General features: G+C 36.1%; 1 protein-coding gene across 1 annotated transcript in view; it reads right to left on the bottom strand.

Moving 5' to 3' along the window:
• MTPN (myotrophin) overlaps positions 1 to 20,173 on the bottom strand; it is a 53,794-nt gene that overhangs the window by 13,872 nt on the left and 19,749 nt on the right. Inside the window, exons 2-3 of the mRNA XM_055335260.1 lie at positions 8,151 to 8,264; positions 7,289 to 7,372 (exon numbers count right to left, since the gene is read on the bottom strand). Coding sequence (XP_055191235.1) covers positions 7,289 to 7,372; positions 8,151 to 8,264 — 198 coding nt within the window. The remainder of the gene's footprint in view (positions 1 to 7,288; positions 7,373 to 8,150; positions 8,265 to 20,173) is intronic.

The following is a 20,173-nucleotide window of genomic DNA, read 5'->3' as shown; positions in this document are numbered from 1 at the left end:
ACTGTTCTACAAGCTCTTGTTCAGCTGCATTAATTGATAACAAAACTTTTCAACAAATAAGCAATAGCACAGGGGAATAAAAGCATCCACAATGACAGATACATTCTCAAACTGCATCATTTAGGAAGGATATCTTCCCACTAGGGCTAGAGGTTTAAAATGATACGCTATAAATTCTAAACTATTCATGAGCTAAAATAGGAGTCTGCAAACTGTGACCCAGATGCTTGTTTTTTAAATAAAGTTTTACAGGAACTCAGCAATGCTTATTCATTTCTGTCCTATGTCAGCTTTTTAAATTATAGTTGATACACAATGTGACATTAGTTTCAGGTATACAACATAGCAATTAGACAACCCTATATGTTATGTTTCGCTCACTGCAAGTGTAGCTACCACCTGTCATCATAAAACCCTATTACAATGCCACAGACTCTGTTTCTATGCTGTACCTTTTATCGCTGTGACTTGTGCATTCCATACCTGAAGCCTATACTCCCATTCACCCATTTTGCCCATCCTCCTACCCCTTCTCCTTTGACAACCATCAGTTTGTTCTCTGTAATTATGGGTTTATCCTTTTTAGATTCCACATATAAGTGAAATCATATGGTATTTGTCTTTCTCTGATTTCACAATAAATGTTGCTAAGGTCAATGTCAGATTACTATGTTTTTTTTTCTGGGAATTTTATTTCAGGTGAGTTTATATAAGAAAGTGGTCTAGTTTTACTCTTTTGTTTGTAACTGTGCACTTTACTCATCAACATTTATTTTTCACTCAGGCAACATTCAACATTTATTGAAGACACTTTCTTTTCCTCATCGTATATTCTTGTCTCCTCTCTCACAGATTCATTGACCATATTAAACACAGGTTTGTTTCCAGGCTCTATTCTGTTCTGCCAAACAGAATGTGTGTATTTTTGGCTAGTTACCATACTGTTTCATTCATTATAGCTTTGTAGTATATATCTTAAAATCAGGGGTTGTGATGCCTCCAGCTTTGGTCTTTCTCAAAACTGCCTTGGCTATTCAGGTTTTTTTTTTTTTTGTGTTTTTGGTGTGTGTGTGTGTATGATTCCATACAAATTTCAGTATTTGTTCTAGTTTGTCTATGGAAGCTTTAGAGCTATAGTGGCAAAGTTATGCCAGAAACCACACGGCCTCCAGTTATACACGACCCTTTAAGAAAAAGTGTGCCAACCTCTGGACTATAGCATATTTTTGTATCACCTTTTAAACATTCCTTTTATTCTCAAAATTTCTTGGTTGAGATTTCTTTTAGGGCAAAAAAAACAAAAACCCTTATTCAACTGAGAAAACTACAATTCAAATGATACATACTTAGTCTCTTTTGCTTTGATAAAAACAGGCTGAAGTCAATTAGGCTTGGCCTTTTTATTGACTGCTGTTTGGTCACCACTTCTCTATATAGATGTCTGTTTCACAGTCTTGCTTAGGCCTTTTCTTCCTCTGCTACATTTCCCAGGATGCTTCTTGAAGCCTGTATTCTAACCTGTTTTATCTGTGTCCTTTCCCTTGTTTCTTCTCCCCAGTTTTACGCAATGTTTTACATGTACTCCTTTGATCACTTGCCTTCCATCTTATAAGTTATTATTTAATAATTCTATAGTAGCTTTTTTAAATGTTATTGTTTTGTATTTTATTTATTTTAAAACATTTTGTTTATTTTCACGAGACACGCACACACACACACACAGGCAGAGGGAGAAGCAGGCTCCATGCAGGGAGCCCGACGTGGGACTTGATCCCAGGCCTCCAGGATCATGCCCGCTGAGCCACCCAGGCTGCGCTGTTTCGTATTTTAATATTTCTTTAGATTCATATACTAATTTTTCTTTTTTTTTTAAGATTTTATTTATTCATGAGATACAGAGAGAGAGGCAGAGACACAGGCAGAGGGAGAAGCAGGCTCCATGTAGGGAGCCTGATGTGGGACTCGATCCCGGGACCCTGGGGTCACGCCCTGGGCTGAAGACGGCACTAAACCACTGAGCCACCCGGGCTGCCCGTCACATACTAATTTCTTGACTATGATCACTCTTTTTCTCTTTGAGTTTAATTTGTTTCTTCCTGAAGTACATCCAAATCTTCACTTGTTTGTTGCTCAGGGTACTGACCACTTTCAGGCTTGGAGCAGCCCTGGATCACCTATCTTTTTTTTAACAATACTCTCTTGCTCATTTCAGGGAATGTTTTCTTCTTCAACCTCATCCCCTCTGCTTTCTGTGTCTCAAGGATTCAAAAGATTTCTTCTCTAACGAATCCCTTCTTATATTTCAAAGAAAATACTGATTCATTTTAAAAACCTCTTTCCTGTCATAGGAAGGCAAAAAAGGGTAGGATACCATAGCATGTGCTCAGACCCCAATCTCGAAGTGGAAGTTCCACATTACTGATCTCTTATTATTAGTGCTAACTCAAAAAATTAGGCCAAATAACTTTTACCTACAGAAATATACACAACCTATTTCTCATAACTGTCCCTGACTCTATGATATGCAATCTTAAGTAGTAGAACGAACATGTACTTCTGAGTCATAATCATGGAACAAATCTCAATTCCATTATATTTTGTTTGACTATAGGTAGATACTCAGCCTCCCTGAGCCAAATTGTTTCTTTATCCATAATATGGAGATGACTATACCTATGTATTTGGGTTGACAGAAATTAAAGATTATATAAGCAAAGTGCTTAGTACATATTATGTTCTCTACAGATGTTAGTTTCTTCTTTTCTATGTGGACAATCAAAAACTAAATGTTTTAAATTCCCACTTGTATCATAAACTTCATCTTGTATTGCATTAAAATCAAAACAAAAACATGTCCAGTAAGCACAGTTTGATTTTGAATAGTCTAGTAATCCTCTTTCTTTTGTTTTTGTGGCTCCCCACCATTAGTGGTGATCATATTGAGTTTTTAACTTTGTTTATTTTGGCTTTTTTTTCTATACTTACGGATATGCCAGCTGGATAATATATTAAAAATGTCAATTTGGTAAACTTCTCAAACTAAGTATTTTTAAAATGAATTCATAATAATCCATAAGGATTCTAACTTTTGATAAAAGGCAGAACCAGATTTCATAATACAAACACTGATTGCAACAACAAAAATACTCTGGAATAGCCTTGTTTTAACAACTAAGGATTTCTGAAAGAGTACAATCAATTTCCAAAAAAAATTTGGCTAACAAAACCATAGGGTATCCATTAAAGAAGCTTATGCAATAATAAAAAATCAAAGTAATTTTGAGAAAGCAGAACTAAATTTTACTATGCTGCTTTCATAAAGGTAAAACTCTTTCATCTAAAATAACAGCTCTGCATGGGTACAATTGATCTGCCATTAGCAGAGCCATCTCTGAATGTCACTTAACTTCAAAAAATCAAGGCTCACACACAAATAAAAGGGCAGTATTTCAGTCACAAGTAAAACAACAAAAAAAAATAAGCCAGTTAAGAGTCAACTTACAACCAATAATGTAGCAACAGAGTACATAATTATAGGGACCCTTCTAAGAAAACATAGTAGGGCCTAATGCACATGCAAATTAAGGCAGAAGATTCTTTAAATAATGGAATCTAACAGTCACGTTTCAATAACCTGGAGCATCATGCTTTGGGACTTCTCCAGCATAATAATAACTTTTTTGTTTGTCCTGTGAGGAAAGAGAGGCTTATTGGAAGGAAATACAGAGTCTGATATATGACTAAAAAGAGCATGCTTGGGAGCATCTCATTTAATAAATGATCAGAGCCTAAGCTAAAAAGAATCCCATGGAGGTTTTTATTTTCAGAGAACAAAACCTTAGCTGGGTGGAAAAATATCAGGGAAAGAAAGAAAGGGGAGGAAAAGTTCTTTTATCTTTTATTCTGACTTATGAATTTATTTTTTGGGCTACAATTGACATATAACATTTGTATTAGTTTAAGGTGCAGACCACAATGATTTGACACATATATACTCACAATGATTATCACAATAAAGTTAACATCTATCACCCCTCAGACAGCTTTTTCTTGGATGAGAACTTTAAAGATTTACTCTCAACTATTTTCAAATATACACGACAGTATTATTACCGTTTCTTTTACTATACACTTATAGCAGATAGGTTGAGGTCAGGGGAATTAAGTCCATGCTGAGAAACAGAGCTGAGAAGCAAACAGAAATCAGATCCTGGTAATGCGGCATAAGCCCAGGGTCAGGCTGTGTGCCTCAACTGTAGTTATGGGAGTCAACAAGATCTCTTTACTGTTTAAGCTATCTGAGCTGGGTTTAGTTACACACAATATAAAGAGTTCTAACTAATAAATACTGGAATTACACAAATTTCTAACAAACTGTAAATCAATACTTATAACCTGTGATAAGCAGTTTTGAAAATGGTAAGCAAAAATATTCTCCCGGATGAAGTGATCCAGTGGTTTTCAAAGGTACTTACCACAGATTCTGGATTCATCACAGTGACCAAGAATAATATTTTCATTTGTTTTGGCTTTGGTAGAACCACATCATTCATATCAGTATAATGTGTAGTACCTAAAATTACTACTGATATATACCCCCTCTCCCAAAATAAAAACCCACCGCAAACCAATGACCACCACACACTTAAAGAAATTCAGTAATAAGTGCTTAACATGCAGCACTTATTACTGAATGGGTAATAAAAAATCCTAGTTTTAGATACCCTAAATTAACTGCTTTCAGAACAGTTTCTTTAAGAAATTATCAATAAAGTGTAAGAGACAAATGTGCTAGCATTCTTTCCTAAATGAGTTAGCCTATGAAGCATAAAATTCTCTTCAGACTTAGTTAATATAAAAGCTACCATTTATTGAACATTTATGTCAGGAACTGTGGCAAAATGTTTTGTATACATTTACTCATTTACTTTCTGTATCGTTCTTTAGCAGGACTTCTATTTTAAAACCCCAAGTAAAGTGCTATAAACAATATTTTCTAGATTATGCCATGAAATGATAAGTTTGGGATTAATACTAGTGCCTTATTTTATTAAGATTTCTTGTCTTCCATCATTTGCAGGTTCCAGCTCATACAGCCAGAATGGTTACAACTGACTGATTTGTTGAGACTGGAATTTGAACTCCATTTAAGAGTTAACACTAGAAAATTCCAAACTTACCAGGACCTGAAGCATATCAAGATGACTTATCTACAGCAAACTGCCTCTAATCATCTCACTCAGTATGCGCTACAGAAAATTAAACTTACAAATTCCATAGTAGGGATACTCAAAGTGTGTTGTGAATGTGGTACCAGTCTGCAAATTGTTAGTAGTCCAGGACAACATTTTCTACATCATTAAGTATAATGCTTAGTTCAGCTAACTTGTTTTTTCATAGCAAGACATTTTTGATGAAGGAGACTGGATTGATTTATATTCTAGCCCAAACTCTTTACTCATCATGAACTGGTAACAGTTTTTGGACCAGCTATTTAAAATAACACTTGTTCTAAACCTTGGTTTTAAATTTTGTCCCTGATGCCACACACAACTTAAACGACATCCAAACACCTAGCTTAAACAGAGTAATGGAAAAAACAATAAAAATTAGCAACTTAGTACCAAAAACAACAGGATACCTAGAAATCTTGAAGCTATAAAACGGATGAAAGAAATTGAAGATGACACAACAAAATGACAAGACATCCCATGCTCATGGATTGGAAGAACAAATATTGTTACAATGTCTATACTACCCAGAGCAATCTGCATATTTAATGCAATTCCTGTCAAAGTACCAACAGCATTATTCACAAAGCTTTAACAAAGAATCCATCCACAATTCTAGACTTCGAGTTATATTACAGAGTTGTAGTAGCCAAAACAGTACAGTATTGGTCCAAAAATAGACACACAGATCAATGAAACAAAAGAAAATGCAGAAATGAACCCACAACAATATGGTCAATTAATCTGCGACAAAGCAGAAAAGAATATCCAAAGGGAAAAAGATAGTGTTTTTAACAAATGGTGTTAGAAAAACTGGACAGCAACATGCAGAAGAAAGAAACTGGACTACTTTCTTATACCATTCACAAAAATAAATTCAAAATGGATGAAAGACTTAAATGTGAGACCTCAAACCATAAAAATCCTAAAAGAGAACACAGGCAGTAACTTCTTTGACACCAGCCATAGCAACTTTCTAGAAATGTCTAGAAATGAGGCAAGGGAAACAAAAGCAAAAATAAACTATTGGGACTACATTAAAAAGTTTCTGCACAGTAAAGGACACCAACAACAAAACTAAAAGGCAATCTATAGGATGGGAGAAGATATTTACAAATGACATTATCTGATAAAGAACTTATAAAACCTAAACCTCAAAAAACAAATAATCTGACTAAAAATGTACAGAAGACATGTGCTGACAATTTTCCAAAGAAAATATCCAGATAGCCAACTAACACATGAGAAGATATTTAACAGTACCCATCATCAGGGAAATGCAAATCAAAACTACAATGAGGTAACACCTCACACCTGTCAGAAAGGCTAAAAGAAACAACAGCTGTTGGCAAGGATGTGGAGAAAGGAGAACTCTGAAGCAATGTTAGTAGGAATGTAGACTGGTGCAGCCACTCTGGAAAACAGTACAGAGGTTCCTCAAAAAGTTAAAAATACAACTACCCTATTATTCATCAATTGCACTACTAGGTATTTACCTAAAGCATACAAAAACACTAATTCACAGGGATACACACCCCAATGTTTACAGTGGCATTATCTACAATAGCTGAATTATGCAAGCAGTACAAGTGTCCATGATGAGTGGCTAAGGAGGAAGTGGTGTGCATGCGCGCACACACGCTGGAATATTACTCAGCCATAAAATAGAATGAAGTCTTGCCATCTGCAACAGCATAGATGGAGTTAGAGAGTATTATGCTAAGCGAAATGAGTCAGTCAGAGAAAGACAAATACCATACAATCTCACTCATATGTGGAATTTAAGAAACAAAACAAATGAGCAAAGGGGAGGGCGAAGAGGCAAACCAAGAAAAAGACTCTTAAATACAGAGAACAAACTGATGGGTACCAGAAGGGAGGGTGGGCAGATGGGTAAAATAAGTGATAGGGATGAGGGAGTGCATTTGTTGTGATAAGCAGCAGGTGTTGTAAGCAAGTGCTGAATCACTGTATTGTATGCCTTAAATTAATATTACGGTGTATGTTAATTGGAATTTTAAATAAAAACCTAAAAAAATATTAGCAATTGACCTTACCTTTGACAGAAGCAATTTCACACAGGAGACATGACCTTCATAGACAGCAGACAGAAGAGGGGTAATATGATGTTTATCTGGAGCCTATGAAAGGAGATAAAAAAAAAAACAACAACTCTATTTTTCATTTCTTCTTCTAGATTTATTTAGAGAACTATCAATGTTTCCCTATTTGCCTTGTTATACAAAATCGCTTCACAGCTACAAGTTTCTAGCCACTTAGCTGCCAAGGCCCAAACCCATAGCAGTGTCTCCTTGGGTTGTCGGCACAGTGAAGCAAAGGGCGCAGGACTCTGGCCTTGGCTCAAACCTTGGCTCTGACACTTACTGTGTTGCCTAGTATTTAACTTTGAACCCCAAGTCCTCAATACTGTAGGGATGCCAGTGAGGTCCAGGAAGGGAAGAGTAGATGGAAATTAGCCGCTGAAGAGGTAAAAAGACTGCCACAATGGGGCCAGGTGACACGGTGTCCCCCTGAAATGTGTAGAGTGGATCTTACTTGCTGTCATGGTTGCTTAAACCTTTTTCCAAAACTCTGAAAAGCTATAAAAGGCAAGAGCCAGGAGAGAATTACTCCTGTTTGACCGTCTGCCTATTGACCTTTGTCCAAAACTCCAGTTTGGATTTATCCTATGACTGCAGAGACCTATCCTCCACTGCATCATAACCATTTACGACTCATACATAGTTTTAAAACGTTTGTTCTGCTTATTTTAAAAAAAAATAATCCCAACTATATATTTCTAAGTTACAGGAAATTTGGTATAATTTCAGACTGTTTTCTATAGACTTATAAAATAATATAATGACCCAATGCATACAACAGGAATTTTTTTCTAAAATGACAATGTTCTTTACATACATTAATATCTGCTCCTTTCAGCAGCAGAAATTCCAGGATTTCAAGCTGCCCACAGTCTGCTGCATAATGAAGAGGCTTTCTTCCACCTTCTAGTGTCCGGTTGACATCTTCTCCCTTATAAGAGAAGCCAAATGAAATGATATTCAGATGGATGGTAGACTGAAGATGGGACATGAGATACCTGGTAGTTTTACTTTCTTAAAAGTCTAGGAGTGTCATGAAACAATATTTCTTGCAAATTGAAGTGACCAAGAAGTTGAAATAGCACAATAGAAGATATGCAGTATGAAGGTAATTTGATCATGATCAAACTGAAAACAATAGACAATAATGCTGCCATGAAATATGTTACTGTGCTCTGTATCTATGGAGTTCAGTCAGCATAATGTCAAGACGTGGCCACAAAAGACTGGTAAATTACCGATTTTATGCCAATCATAGGACATGTACTGTAATTCAAGGAAAGCATCGCTACTTTAATGGACACAGACATCATTATCTCGAGGTAGTTAGTAATGCTACTAAGAATCATTTCATTCAACATTTACTAAAGCCTTGCTATATGACAGGTACTGTGCACAGAAGACAAAGGTGAACAAAATCAGACAGAGCTTCTGATTGCATGGAGCTTACCATCTAGTCTGGGAAGGCAGACACTAATCAACCACATAATTAAACAATGTCAAACAACTGCTATAAAGGAACTCAGTACTATACAAATACTTATCAGAAGAATAGGGCTTAATCTTGGTGATGGATGAGGAGTGGGTCATGTTAGAAAATGAACTTAAGGCCTCAAAAAAAGTTTTCATTCATGGAGAATTAACAGATTCTAACAATAACGAATACAACAAGCCTCTTTACTGACCAGCTATTATGGGTTCGGCACTGCTATACACAAAATCTCTAATCTTTAAGCCAACCTAGAAGGAGAAAATCTCCATTTAATAAACGAAAAGTCTGAAGCTAAAAGAGATTAAATAACTTTTTTAATGTGGCTTAGTCACAAGGGAGATCTAAACTTATTCTCTTTCTATACCACCACTAAAAAAGAAAAACCGTATCATCTCAGTAGATGAAAAACAATCTGACAAAACCCTATGTCCTTCCTGATAAAAGCTCAGCAAATTACACCTAATAAGGGGTTTCCACCGAAAACCCAACCACAACTATCATACTACATTGGTGACATATCGAATGTTTTGCCCCTAAAAATCAGGAACAACACATCTCTGTTCCTACCAATTCTACTCAACACTGTACTAGAAGCTCTAACCAGTGCAATTAAGGGGGGGGGGGGAGAGTACTTATTTTTTAATAGAAAGAAGTAAAATTGTTTTTATTTGCAGGTGACATTCTCATCTATGCAGAAAATCCTATGGACTCTACCAAAATCTGCTACAACTAATAAGTAACCTCAGCAGTGTTTCAGGACAAAACAATACATAAAATCAAATGCATGTATATATATATATATATTTCATATAGATGCTCAGTATTATTTACAAGAGCATCCAAAGATATGAAATATTTAGTGATAAATTAATAAAAACATGAAATACCTATACACTGAAAACTACTAAAAATTGTTGAAATTAGAGAGGACCTAAAGAAACAGATATACCCGTTTGTGGGTTTGAAGATTCAAGACTGTAAAGATGTCAATTCTCCCTAAACTGATGTGTAGATTCATTGCAATACCAATCAAAACCACAGCAGGTTTTTAAGGAACTCACAAACTGACCCTAAATTCAATCTCAAAATGCAAAGAATCTAGACTAACCAAAACCACTTTGAAAAAAACAAACAAGTTGGAAGGCCAGGACTACAAGTTGGAAGGCCAGGACTACTGGATTTCAATTACTAGAAACTGAAAAAAAAAATCAAGAAAGTATAGTTTTGGCATAAAATGCTAAAATATGCAAACTTTTATCACTAATGCATAGTGAAAGAAAGCAGATCAGTGGATGCCTGGGAGGAAAAGAGGGGCTATAGGAGAGAGAGGCTACAAAGGAACAGGGAAGGTAACAGATGTGTTCATTATCTTGATTATGGTGGTGATTTCACAGGTGTTTTTCACATGCCAAAACTTACCAAATTGTACACTTTAAATATCTGTGGTTTGTATTTCAATTATATCTCAGGAACAGATTTTCCTGAAATCAAATCTCTGTGGCTCTATTCTTACAAAATGGGTTGCTAACAAAGTCATATTTGAGATAAGATGAGGGCAGGGGTGACTAACAATCTTCATGGGAGACTTAAGGAGCAAAAGCTAGTTGAGGTCAGGTTCCTTCACTGCTAGTGCTGAAGGAAAAGCTTTTGCCTTCTATATCCTATACCTCAACTAATTACGTGGAATCAGTTTTAAAGTGGGATGAGAAAGGATCAGTGTGACCTCAACCAGTTGGGTGAGCGTTAGAGATCAAAACAATTGTATGAATTGCTGAAAAAAACCCTCCTTATTAATATCCCAACTTCTAGCACTATTTTGCCGACTCCATTCTTTACTCTGCCAACTACGTGGAACTTGCTAAACACAAAATGTGATCACATCATTCCCTTTTAAAAAGTCTCCTAATGACTATTCATTGGAGTGGTCTAGCATCTGATGACTACCCTTACAATTTCATTTCTCACAGCATTCCTACCCCAGCACTACCCTCCCTATCCTTTGTTAACTCCTACTAATCCTTTAGAAGCAGGCTTTAATACAACTTCCCATGGAAAGTCATCTTTAACCACCGCAGCTGAGTAATGTGAGCCTTGCAAGTGTGCCCAAAGCACCATGCATTTCCCGGAGTCCTGACATTTAGCACACTGTACTCAAAAACTGCATGTATCTGTATTCTCTATGAAAGGTCAGGCACCATGTATCTATTATTTACTTCTGCATCTCCAATGCCAAGTATAGTTTGTGACATATAGTAAATGTTAATACGATAAAGCTGTTGGCTGAAGAAATGGAGAGGTTGCTCAAGTAATAGATTTGGAAGTAAGCCATACAGGACACCTTCCATTTCAAGTAAACATGGGTAATATACTTTAGTTATCTGGTAATAGCAGTAACTTGAGGTCAATGGTGTGTTTACTGATGTAGGGGATTTGAATGACAATTTCAACAGGTTTTCAGTGGTTCTGATAGGTGGTAACTGCAGTAATGGTGATGAAATAGGGAAGGAAGATAGTGCTCTATCTAGTTCCTTTCTTCCTACCCTCTGCCCATATTCTAAGCATTAGTGACATCATCATAGTGGACATTAGACACTTATTCTGTAATTTTGATTCTAACTTAATGAAACATTACCAGTACAGAGAAAAATCTAAGCCTAATTTTGTCTCCCAGATTCTGGGATCAAAGAAAGATGTACAATCTCCAGGGGTCCCTTAGCATTACGTGCCATGTTTTCCTTTTTCTCTTGCTTTTCCACATGCCACAGACACTATTTTAAAGTTACTTCCACTTTTTATAGATTTAAGACTTCTCTATCTCTTCCTTCCCTTTCGATCTCAGCAGATAATCTCATCATACACTCTCTACACAGAAGACTGCTTCAGACAGCCACTCCCTCTGGAACTTCCCTCCACCACACTTACCTACAACCAACAAATCCTCTCTTCCTATCTGAAGCCAAACTCTTACCTGTTTTAGATATCATTTTTTCTTGCTTTCTTAGAAAGCTTACTCCTTTGTTTATCCCTTTTCTTTGTTTTCAACCTCTACTGCTCTACTGGTTCCTTTTCATCAGTACATGCCATGCACAACTTTTCCACTAAATAAGCCAACTGCAACACAACAACCTCTTCTTAGACCCATCCTCAGACCTTTTAGTTACTGCTCTCCCTCCTCCCTTTAATGGCTAACTTTCCCAAAAGCACTGTCCATATTTGCTATCTCCAATTTCTCACCTTTTGTTCTAATCTGACTTCTACCCTCAACACTAAACCATACCCATTTTTGCTAAGGTCAATGACTTCATGTTGCAAAATGCTAAGGTTGTCTCAGTCCTCACCTTAATTGGCTTAGAAAGTGACAAAGTCCATCAATTCTTATTTTTTAAACATATGCTCTTCTCTTGGCTTCAGTGACATCACATTGTTGACTATCGCTTCTGTTTCCTCTCCTGACTTATTCGTGTCCACCAGGTGTTTAAAACAAATTTTGGGAATCTTGGTTATGATTCCAGATTTTCATTATATATAATTTAAACAGCTGATAAGTTTAGTCATCCTCATACAGTCCTCTAATAATATCTACATTGAAATACCTTGACTATAAATTTTTTTTGGAATAACAAATGCTTCCTTAGGGATAAAGTATACATATGTTTTTTAAAGATATCACTATACAGTAACATTGTATGTTTTTGAGAATGTTTCTCTTCATGATGTGTATGTAAATAATCATGTAGGTCATAAATGACTGCACACAGCTTCTCTTTGCTATGTACAGCTGAAGTAACACAGACTGACAAACCTAATTTGTCATCACATCAAGGCTTGCCTAGTTTCATCTTTCTCTTTTAACAGAGTAATTTATCCAGTTTCATTATACTTTCCTTTATTGCAACATGAAGCCTGTTGGTTGTTAAATACACAACACAGATTTTTAAGGTGTTTTTAAGCTAACCTTATTTTTTTCAAATATGGCATATTCCAGATACATAATATTGTAGGTATTATAAACTCGACAATATTTTCTGGTGAGCAGTTTAAACACACTCTATCCAGGACTACTGTAGTGACTATGAAATACTTCAGGACGGGTTGACTCTTGTGCCTATCCAATAAGGGGGTTAGATTATGATGGGAGAAGAAAGTCTACGTGAAATTCTAAATCAAATGGAACCGAAGAAGAGTTGTAAAATTACTCTATATTTTAACAACTGCAGACTACCTTCTCTGGCTCTTCTCTGGTCCTAATCAGAATTATTCTTAGAATTAAAAAAAAGAAAGGGATAATGCACAACGAATTTACAATAAGTCAGTGAGTTCTACGTTAAGGGGAGAACTGAATAAACAATATCATTTATTCCAATGTTGAAGCATGATGACATTTTAGGGTTGGACACTGGACAGTTTTCCAACTTTTTGAAAATTAAATGACATTACTGGCATTTATGAGAGCTAGTTATGCTTCAATTCTCAAGTACCATTGTTCTCAGTAACAAAGAGCCTCAGCTATACTGGTAAATTCTTGTCTGACTAGAAAATTACTGGTGTAATGGTCTAGTTCTATCTTTAATATCAATAAATCAGCTAGTATTTACTAAGAAGCCATGTTCCTCGCATTGTACTGGGCATGCTAACGGTACGCAAAAGTGAAATTGCGGGTCTGTGTCTACCTTAGGAGTCAGAGACTACATCTTCTACTTCTTTTATTGCTGCCACAATGCCAAATATGGTACTTTTAAACCTCAATAATAATTTGTGATTGCTAACTGATTATGTTATTTTATGTTATAAAATATTATGTTAAGACAACAGTATTCATTAAGGTGGTCTGGAGAGTGTGGGTGAATATAGCACCTGTGTACCTAAGAGAATATGCCTGGAGAAATTAATTATTATGGTATATGGATTTCTCATAGGAATTTCCTCCCGAAAATCCAAGAAATGTTATTTGGAAACCTCCTACCACATGACATGGTTGTGGGGCTTCGCTGAAATAATGTAAGGTGCCTGGCACATAGTGAGCACTCAATAACGCCAAATGCTCCTCTTAATATTAACAGAGGCTTCAATGGTTGTCATCTGAATTAACCTTCTACTCAACTTCTCCACATTCAACAATTCAACAAATGTGAATCAAGTCAATCAATGTTCCTAAGAAGTAAGACCGACCACGCTTCTCCTTCACTCAAAAAATTTCAACTGCTCCCTTTTGTTGAACAGAGAATCCTCATCATGATGCTCAAGTTATCTTCACGTTAACACCAACTTACCATTCTGGCCATTTTACTTCATATGCATTACCTCATATGCACACTGTTTCCAACACATCAGTGCTTTCCCACTTCTGAGAAACTTCACATCATTGCCTGTCTTTGTCATGGTTCCCCCACTTCCATTCATGTCTTGATCTACTGAAATTCCACTTATTCCCTGAGATCTATTTTCTCTGTTAAACTTTTACTTGACACTCTTTTTATCCCCTTGATACTCTGGATATATAATTCCCCGCTTTGAATCCTCATAGTTCTTGTTTATGTCTCTTACTCTATTCCACCTTTTTTCAATTAGGCATTTGTTATTTATGTACTTCAATAAAAACTCCATTAAAAAAAGAACAGTGCCTTACTTATATATACCGCCTATGATATCTATGGGTGACTTGTTCAAACAGTCCAATTTAATGAATTAGTGCAGTCATTTATACTATCTTTGTCACACTATGGAACAAAGTGTGCTGCTCTGTTGCTTACCATAACTATCACTCCATAAACAGGTATTTTAAAAATGTTATTGCTGTGTCTGACGTCATCAAGTCTTAGTGTTACCCAACCACTCCCTCTGTGTTTGAATCCTTGCTTGTATACGATATCCAACCTAGAATTGAACCTCTAATGAAAGGCAACTCAAGATCTTACTATCACCTCATTCTTACTTTAAATGCTAGAAAATCCACTGTTTACCAGTTCTGTGTTCTACCCCTTGGGAACATACGGAATAAGCAGTCCCTATTTTCATGTTAGATTACCAATTATGTTTAGCAGCCACATCACATTATAAGATGAAATCTTTTTTATATGATCTGCTGTTCTCCAGAACTTCAATGACTGATTTTCTGAGTAAACATGTAGAGCCATTACATTAATGGCTATTAAATTTCAACTTATAATGGTCATCTTATTTTTCCAGGCTGCTAATTTCTTTCTAGATTTATTAAAAGGAATTTGTTAGTTCTGATCCCCAACCTCCCTCTAGTTGTACCTCATGTATCTTCATTATGGTGATCTAGGACATTTATTAGAAAGTAAGAAAAGATGAGAATGAGCCCCACCAGAATTTAGGAAACTTCCTTCAGTTCACTACATAAAGAAATAGGTAGTATATCTCTGGGTACTACCATTCAAACAGTCTTGAATCTAGTTCATTACATTCTTATCCAACCATCCTTTACCATCATTCCCTCAAGCATAACATTAAAGCATAAAAATTTCAATGAAATGATTAAGATTTCCTTTATCTGATGGTCTAGGAACTGCAAAAAAAAAAAGGGGGGGGGGATTAGCACAGCAGGATTTATTTCTAATTGATCTCTTCCTATGTGTTACAAACAACCCCATGGCCACCATGAATACATTTACATTTAAAAAGTAATATGTTCATTAAATAAGATTTGGAAAATAAGAGATTTTTCTTCTATACAGTCCTGCCATCTAAAATACAACCATTAAAAAAAATACAACCATTATTACTACCTTGCTGTATTTCTGCTTAATTTTCTCAATGAAAGTAGTTACTTAAAAAATTATCATCACACTAATAATTTAACATTGAGATATCTTGTGCCATTCTTGAAAGCTTCATAATATTCTGTCAAGGTGTGCCATAGTTTACCTAAATACTCTCCTAATTCTGGACACATGGATTAATACCAAATACCCTGTACCATTAAAGTTCTTATTTTATAGAACATACAATATCATATATCTCATCAATTCCAAAGCATAGCCTTTTCCTATATTTTAACATCTCTGAAATGGGGTCACAAAATGGGGTGGGGGGCTTACCACTTGCCTTGATGAAAGGGGGAAGGTCACCCTATGGGTTGATTATGTGCTTTGGAAAAACACTACCAGTCATTGACTATGCCTGGCTTTGCTATGGAAACTAAAATATGACTGGGTCAAAATGCTAGAATGTGCAGTACAGAATTAGATTATCCTGAAGCTGGAGAACACAAAAGTGTGAAATACACTGAAAGTAAGACCTGCTCACATTACTCTCATGGAAAATGGGTGAGTGTGCCATCAATTCTAGTTCAGAAACTAAATAGAATATTTCATATTTTAATAATGTAATAAAGATATTAGATAAGTTAAAGCCAGTAGGAACACATTAAATCTTAATGCTAACACTAAATGTCTGGAAGTTCTCACTTCATCTGAATTGTGTCCACAAACTAAAAGGAAAGCAAACTGTCCTCCAGTATAAGCAATATATTCTCAGGGACACATTCCTAATGTGCCTGTCTCAACTTCCATGAAAACAAACTGAAAAAAACAACTCAAAAAGCTCAGAACGGGGCGCTCAGGTGGCTCATTCAGTTAAGCATCCAACTCTTGATTTTGGTGCAGGTCATGATCTCAGGGTTGTGAGACTGAGCTCTGTGTTGGGTTCTGAATTGGGTGTGGAGTCAGCTTAAGATTCTCTCTCCTTTGACTTCCTGTGCTGTGCCCCCTTCCTACGGTGATTGCATGTGCATGCGGTGTGCTCGCTCTGTCTAAAAAGAAAACCAAAAAAAAGAAAACAAGCTCAGAAAACCAAGTATATTGGCCAACTACTTGTACATTCATTATCTATGGTGTTATGGAAGCATGCCCTTGTGATCTATTTGCACATTACCATATATAGTGCCACTGTAGCAAAGATACTACCTACTGCATCACCATTCTATCCTTCTTTATCAACAAATTTTGACTTTATTAAGTTGGCAATGTGCCCCACTCCCACACATTTCCCAGCAACTCAGTACCTAGAAGTAGTCAAGAGGTGAGAACACAAGCTGAATGGTGCCTCGAGGACTTACTGGAAGATATGCTTCTCCTCTTATTCCTGTTTGAATGCGAGAATGGTGGCTGAAACTCCAGCAGCCACTTTGGACCATGAGGTGACCCTGAACATAGAAGTGATTCACAAAGGATGGAGGAGCTTAAGTACCTTATGACCATGGAGCCACTGTACCAGGCATGGACTGCCTACTTCATGGTTTCTCTTACAAGAGAGAAAAATAAACCACTCTCTTGTTCAGTCATTTATCACCTTTGGGAAAAGGTTATAAAATAAAAAGTTTCTTTTCTCCCACTGTCTCTTCTTAGATGCAGAATCTGCTCCTGTCAGAATAAAACAAAAGTGCTCCACTATTTCTCCATCCATGGAACATCAACCACTTTCTGTGGCAACAGACTTACAGAGAGACCTAGGGCACATTCCTGCCTGAAGTTAGAATTTTTTTAAGCAGTCTTTTAGAACTAGGCAATAGAGAATACTAAACTTATCACATCAGGCCAACAAAGTAACCAGAAACTAGAATTCTTCTAGTACAAGGCAGATGGTACGTGTGGTCAGGAGCAATCCTCACGTCCTATCTGTTTGCATACCCTCAATCTTGACAGCTTTCCCCTTTAAAGGGTAAGTAACAGAAGAAAAATAATGGGGTGTAAGAAAACAATAAGAAAGGAAAAGAAAAATACTGAAAACTCAAGAACTTAATTTTAGAAAGCATTCACAGAGTGAGCAACATGGAATCCAAAAGACATGGTTTCTATGAAAAAAGTATCTTAAGAGAAAAATAAGCAACCTTGTAGAGTGAACAAACTGAGATCCAGGCTGATGGGACTAGGAAGCTGGCTCAGAAATACAGCCGGAGAATTAAAATGGCAATTGCAAGATTAAAATCTGCACCAAAGTCAGTAGAGCTGGGTAACACTACCAACTCTAGACTGAGAAAACTGAATTAAATAAAGAATTGACAATAACCTTAAGAAATTCTCCCAGAATACTGAAGTGATAAATAAAAATGATTAAAATGTTATAATGACAGTAAAGTTAAAATCTATAAATAATACCTGGTCAGAACAAGGGGAACTAAAAAAGTTATAAAAGTAAACTTTTTTGGGTTTAAAAAAGACCTGAACCTACAGATCTCTTAGGTAAAAGCTGACAAAATTCAATAGAACTGCCCCCCAACCCCTTCTGCTGCTATTAGTATAGTTTTGCAATTTCTGTTTTACAAGGATAAAACAAAAGTAAAAAAATAAAAAATTAACTCTAAAGAAAATTAAATTAGCCTGGTCTCTTTCTCAACACTGAATTCCAGGGGACAAGAGAAAGAAACTCTCTAAAATAATGCTCTCTGGAGAGGACTTGGGGATGAGGTATATGTCTCTGAGGAGAGCTGCTGATACCGACACCAATGGGAGATGTATGAGGTGTCCTTTAAATATGCTGGAGGTAGGCAGAAGGTTGAGAATCTCTGATCTGCACCTGAGAGAGAATAAAGTATGACTCATGCATTCCACACCAAGCAAATCAACGTTCATGTGTAAGGCAAAGGCAGTTTTGGGTACCAGCAAATCAGAAAATACACCACTGATGCTCCCAAGATGGGAGGAGGAGAAGGTGAGCAGTACCTTAAGATTTCTAACCCAGTAAATTTTCCAACACTTAGTCTCAGCATCCCAAAAGTGGTTTTTTTTTGTTTATAATAGAACCATTATAAACAAAAAAAAAAGCAGAAAGCCTTTTAAATATTTATTAATTCATTTAGAAGTAACAAAAAGAAACACACTGCATGTTAACATAAATGAGATTTTTTTAAAAATTTTTAATTATTTATGACAGTCAGAGAGAGAGAGAGAGAGAGAGAGAGAGAGAGAGAGAGAGAGAGAGGCAGAGACACAGGCAGAGGGAGAAGCAGGCTCCATGCACCAGGAGCCCGACGTGGGACTCGATCCCGGGTCTCCAGGATTGCGCCCCGGGCCAAAGACAGGCGCCAAACCACTGCACCACCCAGGGATCCCCCATAAATGAGATTTTTAAAAATAAAAAATAACTCTATTCCTCTTCCTGTCTCCCCTAAAAGGTAAAGGGTGACACTGCATTATATATATATATATATATATATATATATATATATATATATATATATACACACATACACACACATATATATATCTTGCAATCTTTTAAACATCTGCTTTAATAGAGGACGGCTGACTTCTCATATCTGCTGCCATACTCAATTTGTTTTGATGTGTCATTTTGGCCGAAATATATGAAGAAAATTTGGCCTTCCACAGATATATAGCTGAACAGGTAAAAAATTTAATATGCTCTTAATAGCCTTTTCAGCTAATTATGGATTTTCTTTGACATTACACTAAAACTCAACAAGTGGCGGTTTGTTAAAGATTATTTACAATGTGGAATCTGTCACTGTAGCAATGAACTTCATACTCTGTTAACATTACAACTCTTGACCTAATGGATGTCTTGAAGAGGTCCCTGGGGCCCCCAGGGATCTAATACATCTACAGCACTTTGAGAACTGTTGCCTTAATTCAAAATTAGAACACAAGAACGGGGAGCTTTGGCATAAAAGAACTAATGATGAAAAGCCAATTAAACTTTTAGTTAAGCAAATATGCTTAAAAATTAAATAATAGAGATATCAAAAATAAGTCTTGAGAGAGAAGACATAGAATTTAACAAGCACATACAATCACATATTTATATGAAACAGAAAGTAGGTGAGAAAATAAAACTCCACTAGATTCTACCCAAAATAGGGTCTTAAGTGACACAATCACAATTAAATGCTGTACACAGTGACTTTTAAATAAATGATGGCATATCCTCCATGAAACACTACACAGAATCATTTAAGATGAAAATAACATACTTCTTGAATGTTTACCATGTGGCTAGGCACTGTTACAAGTAATTACCAAGTGTTAATTCATTTAATTATCACAAAGCTTTAGGAAATTAGTACTACTATTCACGTACAAGGAAACCGAGGCCCCAAGAAGGTAACTTGCCCAAATTCCATACTGTTGACATGGGGAGAGGACCATGCTGTTGAGTGAATAAAGCAGAGATGATTCCACTTACTTCAAAACTTAGAAGACTATGCTTATCTATAATCATATAAAATATGCAATAAATTTATTAGGAGTCATCTTTAGAGACCAGGACTATGAAAATACTCTCACTTTCTGAATTTCAACGTTATATTTGTTAAAAATGAGCATCTATTACTTTTTTTTAAAAAAAGATTTTATTTATTTATTCAT

The sequence above is a fragment of the Nyctereutes procyonoides genome, unplaced genomic scaffold (genome assembly GCF_905146905.1).
Source record: "Nyctereutes procyonoides isolate TBG_1078 unplaced genomic scaffold, NYPRO_anot_genome, whole genome shotgun sequence".
Lineage (NCBI taxonomy): Eukaryota > Metazoa > Chordata > Mammalia > Carnivora > Canidae > Nyctereutes > Nyctereutes procyonoides.
This window is presented reverse-complemented; position numbering and strand designations above follow the sequence as displayed.